The sequence below is a fragment of the Daucus carota genome, chromosome 9 (assembly GCF_001625215.2).
Source record: "Daucus carota subsp. sativus chromosome 9, DH1 v3.0, whole genome shotgun sequence".
Lineage (NCBI taxonomy): Eukaryota > Viridiplantae > Streptophyta > Magnoliopsida > Apiales > Apiaceae > Daucus > Daucus carota.
Window position 1 is genome coordinate 37,219,392 of NC_030389.2, and position 9,987 is coordinate 37,229,378.

The 9,987-nt window shown below is 33.0% G+C and overlaps 1 protein-coding gene and 1 long non-coding RNA gene across 3 annotated transcripts in view; one reads left to right on the forward strand and one right to left on the reverse strand.

The window, feature by feature from the left end:
* The window catches only part of LOC108201553 (disease resistance protein RPV1-like), a 60,062-nt gene extending 50,384 nt beyond the window's left edge, over positions 1-9,678 (forward strand). Inside the window, exons 1-3 of one of the 2 annotated variants that reach the window (XM_064084188.1) lie at positions 4,238-5,133; positions 5,320-6,430; positions 7,960-9,678. In XM_064084188.1, the coding sequence (XP_063940258.1) occupies positions 4,463-5,133; positions 5,320-6,430; positions 7,960-9,678 (3,501 nt within the window). In that variant the 5' untranslated portion in view covers positions 4,238-4,462. Of the gene's footprint in view, positions 1-4,237; positions 5,134-5,319; positions 6,431-7,959 lie in introns of those variants that run through there. The other variant, XM_017369844.2, reaches the window with a different exon arrangement.
* Positions 2,783-3,832, reverse strand: LOC108201799 (uncharacterized). Its single transcript, XR_001802927.2, has 2 exons — positions 3,518-3,832; positions 2,783-3,427 (listed from the first exon to the last, which is right to left on the reverse strand). It is a non-coding gene; the product is annotated as an uncharacterized LOC108201799 (long non-coding RNA).
* Positions 9,679-9,987: the final 309 nt, after the last annotated feature.

Below are 9,987 nucleotides of genomic sequence, written 5' to 3' on the forward strand. Positions count from 1 at the left end.
TAAAACATGCATTACCTTTCAGTTATAAAATTCTGATTAATCATTTTATATTATTCTATACCAAATATTATCAATTATTTTATTATATTTGATTATTTTTTTCGAATAATTTGTTTAATTATTCCGATTAATTTCCAAATATCTTGACAATTAAGTCTAACTTCCAATTATTACAAAATCAAACTATTTTATTATGAATTAGTGCTCCCCCATCCCCTTGTATACATAGGGACGCGGCAAACACTTTAATGATGTTTAAAAGTATAATTTTATAACTTGTTTAATATTTTTTCCCTAAATATCCAAAAAATCTTAAAAGTAAATCATAAAACTATATTCCATTGGAGTATTAAAGTAGGACTTTTTTCAGAAATGCCAAAGTCTAAAAGAATTTTTGTGAAAATACTGTCACTTTTTAAAACAAATTGCAAAATACTATTTTTCATAAAATATTTGCAAAAATACAGAGGTTGCATATATGCAACCGCAAATACAACTTTAAAAAAATCCGTTGAAAATCACATTTAATTGGATAATAAATTATAAATGGTTGCAAATCGTGAAAATGACTACCCCTGCGGGCCAATACTAATATCACAAAAGTAATTATATAATCAACTAAAAGCAACCATAAAATCAACTAAAAACAAAAGTCTTTTGCTTACAAGAGGATAAGTCATAAGTCGGATTCCCCAATTACAACATGAAATGGCTTTGCCATTCTCGTCGTCGATTTGGCAAGAGAAAATTGGAAGCAAAGTTTTTGGTCGGGGGTGATCGGAGTGCAGGGGATTAGAACAATTATAGTTGATGGTGGCTTGATGGTGGTATGAGAAGTGAAGGTAGGGGATGTGCGGCGACAACGTTGATGGCCAGAGAAAAGTGAGGCCACTCATTTCAATTGTGGCATGGAGGTGGGTTGCTGCAGCTGCAGTTGGGGCCATTAGTGTTGGGGCAATAACAGTGACGTTTTCACTATGTTTGTGACGATCAACGACAGCAGTTTATGATTGAGACCTAATAAGGTTGTGTTGCAGCAAGAGGTGGCGATTAGGAAGCAGCAAAGATGTTTTCCGGTTGCTAAGAGAGGAAGAGAGAGAACAAAGACATGTGATAAACCCTCTCTCCTCAATTGTGAAAATAGTTATGGTATTTTTGTAATTGTTTGATTAGTTTTTTTAACAAAACAGTATATATGCAACAAAAGTAGACTAACGGTATATTTGAAATTAATATATTAAAATGAGGTATTTTTGCTAAATTATCATGTTTATACACTTGTTGAAACCTGATTTTTAGATTTATCAAATAGTGTTTTTAATTTAAAAATTATCTTATTTTTGAAACATTTATAATAAAATTTGGGAATGAGATTACTTTTAAAAAATTATTTCATTTGCATTATGAAATAAAATTTTAATGAATTAAATAACATATATTATTTCTTGTATGAAAACTTCATTTGCTTAAATTCAGAAAATAATTTATTTATGAATTGTATTTACAATACATAACTACTATATGAATTTAGCAATTAAAATTTGAAAATAGTAAAAAAAAAAATAGATTTTTAGATAATAATATTATTTTAATTAATTAGAATAAAATATATGTTTATATAAAATGTGTATTTGACTAAATTTATAAGAAAGTTATTTTTGAAATTTATTCGCAATAAGTAATTATAATTTGAAAATATAATTGTTAGAATTTGAAAATAACAAAATTTTAATTTATACCTAATACTGCTGCAAAAAAAAACTTATAAGTTCTGTAAATTTTTACCTAATAATCATCTATATTTACACTTTTAGCTAACAGTTATTACTATCTCCCTCGAAGATGCCCACAACACTCACTTGCAGTAAATGACAAGAAAAACAGTCATTTGCTTAAAAATGAGCCGTATCATTTGCAAGTCACAGATCTATGTATATAACAAAAAAATTGTCAAAATGTTGTAGTAAAGTAATAAACTAGTGAAATCATTATCAAATTTTAAAAAAACGAGACACCCCTCAGCTCTAGCCTTTTTTCTTTCTAGCCACCTCCCTCTTTTCTCATTCCGACGGAGCTTTCACTGGTTTTTCGGTGGAAAGTCCCAAATCATTCCGTTTAATTACTTGATCTTGCTTGTTTTATTGATTTTCTTAATAAATTTTCCTCTTTGGGCAAAGTTTTCTTAGACCTATATCATCGAAAAATTCGATTAGTTTGATTTCTTTTCCTGGTGAGAGAGTGTGATTTTATACTCCTTATTTTGTGAGAGTTGGTTTGGATTTATCAATAAAAGTTTTCCGGGAATACATTTGTGGTTAATAGCTAAAACGGATTTTTTAGAAAAAATATAAACATAGAGAAAGTATCTATAAATATACCATCATCAATTTCAACAATGCTTATTTGTCTCATCTTGGTATTAAGACAGGAATGTTAATCTATTTTATGTTTGTTCAATTCAATCATTCTTATAGATGCCATATAACTATTATTTATTCGATTATCTCCATCTCTTCAAAAATAAAAACGAGTGCAATCATTAACAATCTCCTTCAGTTTTCATGCACAACACCAATCAAGAGTTTTTTACCCACTAAATACGCAACATCAATCAAGAGTTTTGTACCCAGTAAATACGCATTTCTTGAATTCCTATTCTTTCCCCCAATATACTGCCTCTTTACGCGCATTTTACTGTCTTTGACTATAAATTAAGATTAATATTTAAATAAAAAACGATTGAGCTGATACACTTGATTTATTTAATATCTTTTTCACGATAAAAAGATGAATATAGTGAGTCTATATTGATGCCACAAAATTCACAGTAGTCTTAAGTGCACAAGCACAGCACTCGTTGCAAAACAAACAGCTTATATGATTAAAACACAGTGCAAATGACAGTCTTCCAAATTCAATACAATTAGGACTATCAAAAGTTTACAAAGCTAAATCAAGCTGGGAGGAAAAAACTAATTGCAAAAAGTTAGGGGTGGAGGACACTTGAACAGTCAAATTTTGACCGCCTTCCACACATGAAGATCTTCTGGGAGAGACCAAGTCATTTCAATTTTATGCCCTCTTCCAGGTTGAACTAAGATATAATTTCAAACAACAAGATGCAAACAAACAAGAAGACCTGCACCTCAAATTACAAAACTCACAAAATACAGATAACAAGAACTATGGCCAACTATACTTATTATACATATATATTTTATGTACTCACTGAAGATAATACGGGAGGAGTTCACAATACTGTATTGATATGGAGTGCTTTAAGCAGTGACGTAGCCATCTGCTTTACCAAAACTTGGCCACCGGAACTCTGCCCATCTCGTCTTTCCTCAATCAAATTTTGAAGTTTTTGAGGCAACTCATTCTCCACAATCAATTGCGTTGGACGTGGATGGTGCTCGTATACAGCCTGATATTAATATAAAGTTAAATGTAAGAGACAGATTTCGAGCTTTACTTCAAAAGATACTAATGCAACATATTAAATCCATCTCCTTACATTTCTCTTTTCTGTTACACCTTAGAAGAGACTTGTGATCTACATATTGATGCAGAATGGTTGTTTATAGATTCTTCTGTGATAGATGGTCAGAAGTTGAAGCTGTTATTGCGAATAAAACAGATGACAATAAGATATCCTATCCGAGCCAGAAATAATAGTAGAATATTGGGCGACCTCCAATCGAGTAGAATTTCAAGCGCTTTTTTCTGCTTGGAGAAAGAAAATTAAGCAAACTAGATGTTACCAGCAGTGACAGCAGTTTAAAGGATAGTCACCTTGAGGTTCTTTGGTTTTGGTCTTTCCCTCCTAAAGCGAAATTATGCACATACACCTATTTAGATATATCAACTTTTCTCTTTTATTATGTTACAGGTTAGCCAAGATATTGTCTTCATTTGGAGCTATTCTACAAAACACGGAGACTGCAGAATGGTTCCACTTCTCATTCGTTTACACTTTAAAAATAATGAAATTTTATAATATAAAAATTTAATTTCATCTATTGCACTCACTTTATCTATTAAATATTAATCGATCAAATCATTTACTCATTTTTCTTACCTTTCTTTCCTAAATTAATATTTTTTGTTAAACCCCATGCCACCTATATGTATATATTCCATGTACATAACACCACAGGATGTAGAGTAATTTCTTAGGGTATGTATAGAAATGCCACCTTTTTAAAAATTTAATAAACTTTGCCCGAAAGAAGACAGAAGTGGAGGAATCAGAGTGTAGGAGAGACGTCTAGTAGGAAAAATAACGCGTCTGATATGCTTCTGCTACTTTGAACAATAATATTTTAGTATTGTAGCCTGCAGGCCATTGACATTTTTATCTTAAAACACACTTGTGAAGACTTTGGATCAAAACACAAGTAAAAGAAAGACTTCAAGTATACAGAGTGCATCAGGTAGAGAGACCTTCTTAGTTGAATCAATGGCTTTTGTGTTATGGGAAACGTTGAAAGAATCAATCACGGCATACGCAGATCTCTCACCTCTGACTTTGCTTTCATCTGTAACTTTGGGACTTGCCTTGTTCTACGCTATTTCGCTGATGTTTAGGCCCTCTGCTCAGCCACAGCAGCAGCAGAGTTTGGTGGTGAAAGACAAGAATGAAGTTACAACTAGTCGATTAGCTGTTGTCACCTCATCCCCTCTATGGGATGTCTTTTTGAGTTTTCGTGGCAAAGACACTCGCGGAAATTTCATTTCACATCTTTACCATGCTTTGGATCAGGCCGCGATCAGAACCTTCCTAGACGAACCTGCACTTGAAAAAGGTGAAGAAATTTCAAGAGGACTGCCTGAAGCAATCAGAAATTCTAAGATGTTTGTAGTTGTTATCTCAGAGAACTATGCTGATTCGTCGTGGTGCCTTGATGAGCTTGTACAGATCATGAGTTGCAAGAGAACAAACAATCAGGTAGTTATTCCCGTATTTTACTATATTGATCCATCAGACCTACGACACCACAAGGGGAGTTTCGGTGCAGCTCTTAAAAAGCATGAGAAGCGTCACTCTTTTGATAGGATTCACGAGTGGAAATCTGCACTTACTGAATTCGCAGATTTATCAGGATATCATTTGAAAGACACGAAAGAAGAGTAAGTACCTCTACGATGAGTTCTTTATCTAATAATACCATCTGTTTTTTTATTAATGTTCTGTTATACTTTCTGTAAACACATGACATGCTTACTGATCAAAGGAATTGCGACGCAAAACATTATATATTATTTATATAAGCAAAGGATTACAACTGTGTATATTAATTGTACTAAATTTAACAGGAGGGAAGCACATACAGTTGAACATATTGTTGAGGATGTATTGTCACAAGTACCAACAAAGACTGTGCACCTTGAAAGATGTCTATTTGGGATAGATCTTGCTGTCGAAGAGATATATCAACAGCTAAGCATCGAGTCAAATGATGTCCGCACCCTTGGAATATGTGGGATGGGTGGAATTGGGAAAATGACAATAGCCAAGGCCTTCTACATCAAGCACGCCCACGAATTTGATATAAGTTGTTTTATGGAAAATGATAAACAGAATTCACAAGGAGCTAGTCCTCCACTTTCTTTACTTCACCAACTCTTGAAAGAGCTTCTCAGAGTGAAAAAATTGAAGGTCCGTGATTATGGAAGTGCACTACGAAAATTGAGAGATATTCTGTGTTTCAACAAAGCTCTAATTGTTTTTGATGATTGGGACCAATCAAATTATTCGGAATTGGTAGTAGAGATTTGCAAGCTGTTGTCAGATGGTAGCAAAACGATAATTACGGCAAGAGATAAAAACCTTCCAAATCAACTGAAAGTAGAAATGTCAAAAGTAGATACATATGTGGTGAAGTGCCTAAATGAAATCAATTCACTAGAGCTCTTTAGCTATCATGCCTTCAGAAAATCACACCCTCCGAGGAAATACTTAGCTCTGTCTGAAAGTTTTGTTACTTACGCGGAAGGCCTTCCACTAGCTCTAAAGGTGTTGGGTTCATTTTTGTGCAGTAGGGCAGATGTGTCATTCTGGAAAGTTATATTGAAAAAAATTCAAAAAAGTCCAATGAAAAATATCCAAAACATCCTTCAACTGAGTTATGATTGGCTAGAAGATGATACACAGAAGGCTATTTTCCTTGATATTGTATTCTTTTTCTTGGGAAAGAAGATAGATGAGGCTGTTGATGTATTCAGATCGTTGGAATTTTTTCCAGAGTGTGGGATACCATTTCTAGTTGAAAGATGTCTATTAACTATTGATTCCGATAATAGGCTTCGAATGCATAATCTTATACAAGAAATGGGAAGGAACATTATTCATGAAGAATCCAAACACGGGGAGTCCCGGTGCTTGTTCTTGGATCAAGACGAAGCATTTCAGCGTTTGCCAAATCGGGTAAACAAAATGCTAAATATTTTATTCCTCTATATGAGATAACATACAGGCTTTTCATAAAATATAATAAAATTTTAATTGAATTATTAATTTTATATTCAGATAAAGTGATTCTAAGTACAATTTCTCACTTTTGCTACTACGTGAACATTTAGGACATGGATAAAATTGAAACCCTTGTTATAGATTGTACAATGTCAACCAACAAATACTGCAACGCCGAGTTATTTGAAAGGTTGCCAAACCTAAGATTAATAAAATTAGTTGATGTGTATGGTATCAAAGGAACCTTCAATGCTTCATTTCATGGGTTGAGGTACTTCAGTTGGCATGGTTGTCCTTGGACTTGTTTACCTTCTAATGTTCAAGGTCACCTGTAAAAGCTTGTTTTCTTAGACATGCCATTTAGTCGACTTGAAAAATTGTGGAAGATTGCTGAGGTATGAAATCAAATATCTTAACTATTTCTCTCTCCCACTCATGTGTTATATATACTAGCTTTATATGCCCTTACTTCGCACATATTAAGTTTTTTTATATGATAAATTCTTGAAACAATTAACTTCTTTTTTTTTGAGAAACTTGAAACAACTAACTTAATGAATGAATTAACCAAGCAATATCATTTTACACCTTGTCATACTTTTGCCTCCTTTCTTCCCATTTTATTCTCCTTTTCATAATAAAAGTCTTTTTCATAATAATATAATGATTATTAAGACGAATATTTTTGTTAGCAATTTAAATATGTTCATGGGATAATTATTAGATTAATAAAATCCTAGCCAATATAGCAGTTTTTTCATAATAGTATAATAATTATAAAATTTTAAGCAATTTTAAAATCTTTAATTATAAAATGCTAAATAGCATGAAAGTCTTTTCATAATAGTACAATAATAATTATAAAATCTTAATCAATATGAAATCTTTTCATAATAATATAATGGTTATTATGATTAATAAGAGAAACTATGACCCTAACCAAATTTGGTACTTTCGTATTTGGCACTTCTTTGATTTCGTTTATTAATAAAAGTTATTGATTTGTGATTTATGTTTGACTATAATTACTACAATATTAAGTATGTAGTTATATGATTATGGAATTATAATATGTATTAAAATTTTATTTGGGGCTTGTATTAAGTTCGATCTATTAACTAAAAAACTCAATCAACTTGTCATTTTTTTGCCAATTTTTTTTAAAACTTTTCTTTTAACTAACAACCCCAATCAACTTTGGTAAATTTATGAAAAAATATAAATCACAGTTACATGTTGCTGACATGAACTAACCATGATTAACACATAATTATGCGGCAACATGACTAAAATTAATCAAAAATTAGTAAAGATAACTAAAAAAAGTTTTTTTTTGTGAAAATCTAACTATAAAATCTGAAATAAGTATAACTTATAATTTTGATACAAACTTTCGTGTCCGTGAGTTTTAACAAGTAATCATGATCATTAAGTAATTTACTTAACAAATTACTTACAAACTAGCCCATATTTCTGATGGACAGTTGCCATCCTTGCGTCACTTGAATTTGGAAGGATGCAAATACTTGAAGGAATTGCCGGAGTCAATTGAACACTTGACTGCTCTATACCATTTGAATGTGAATGATTGTGTGAATCTAAAACGACTTCCCAAACCCATCACACAGTTGACTACTCTGAGTTGTTTGAATATGAGCAAATGCAGCAATCTGAAACATTTGCCGGAGAAGTTGGGCGAATTAAAAGGCTTAAAGAGGCTTGATGCAAGTTCTACAGCAATTGAGCAACTTCCAGATTCAATTGCTCACTTGAATAAATTAGTTTATTTGAATTTGAGTTGCTGCAAGAAGCTTAGAAAGTTACCTGAGCAATTCGGGAACATGGAAGCCTTGGAGACATTTCATGCAAGTTTTACAGCAATTGAGCAACTGCCAGATTCAATTGCTCACCTGAAGAAGTTAATTTCTTTGAGTTTTGGTTGGTGCAAGAAGCTTAGAAAGTTACCTGAGCAACTTGGGAACATGGAAGGCTTGGAGAACTTTGATGCATCTTTCACTGCAATTGAACAACTGCCAGACTCGTTTTCAAACCTGCTTAACTTGGTCCATCTGAATCTGCATAAATGTTCACAGCTGAAGAGATTGCCTGAGCACTTGGGGAAGATGCAACGATTTGAAAAGGTACATGCATCTTATACAGCAATTGAAGAATTACCAAATTCTATTGGATTACTGCCTAGGATTACAGAGTTGGATATCAGGAAATGCAAGAAGCTTACATATGTTCCAAAGAGCATCTGCAATCTAAAATCACTTGCAAAGTTATATCTTACCACCCGTGAGGACATAATAAAATTTGAGTGGATTGAGGCTATGAATGATATCAACTTGGAGAACCTCATTCTGAGTTGTAATATAAGAGTTTGTTTGCCCATGATTCTAAGCTTCTCATCTCTGATATATTTAAGACTCTATGATGAGTGCGGGAGTCCCTCCCCAACCAAACCCTTTAGTTTCTTTCAGCTTTTCAACCTTACATATCTTTTTTTGACTAACTGTACAAGTCATGGTTCCTCCTTTCCCGAACTACCTCTGAATTTAAGAACTTTAGAGGTAAAGAGGCACGCTTCACTAGAACAAGTACCTGATTTGTCCTACCTCAAACACTTGAAGTTTATGTCCATAATGAGATGCTGCAGCCTTCAATCTCTCCACAAGCTTCCACCTCATGTTTTCAGCCTTAAAGTTGAAGATTGTACAAGCCTACAAGACTTTCCAGATCTGTCAATGTTGAGAGACTTAAAACACCTGGAGGTTTTGCGCAATGGCAGCAATTTAAAAGTCAGTTTAGAGGAGAATCACCTTCAGCTAAGCACATTTAGAGCTACTCTACCAAACAAGGAAATTGCAGAGTGGTTCGACTATAAAAACAGGGAAGGCTGCACACTATCCTTTGATGTTCCGCCAAACTTGGGAGATAACTTCCTGGGTCTCGCCTTATGGGTCGTTCATAAATGCTCCCCTGACCGATGGTCAAGAGTTGAAGCTGTTATCACAAATGAAACAGAGGATACGACAGCTGCCCCGATTACTATTGGTTCTAATTATGGTAGAAAGGGTGACGTACACTCAAGTATACATTGCATATGGGCAGATGACATCTCAATGAAGAGCGGAGACAAAATTATGATTTCTTATCCTGACCCAGAAGTGAATATGTGCGGGGTTCACATACTAAAATAGCCTTCCAAGAAGAGCCTAGCGACAGAGCCAAGTAAAATGTTGTATAATTTGATTTTGTAAAGAAAGTGTTGAATAGTTAGAAACCTTAAAATTAGATAATTCATGAGAATTGAAAATCTACCGAATCATAACATTTATTCCTCTTGGTATATATATTATCTGATATGCATATTATTTTGGAATTTTTTTATCAATATCTTATTCATGTAATATAATAAAATGTGTTCAAAATATGGTAAAAATTAGCGATTAATAGATTCATTATTAAAACGTGCTTTACTGATTCAATTTTACAAATTTGATTAATCA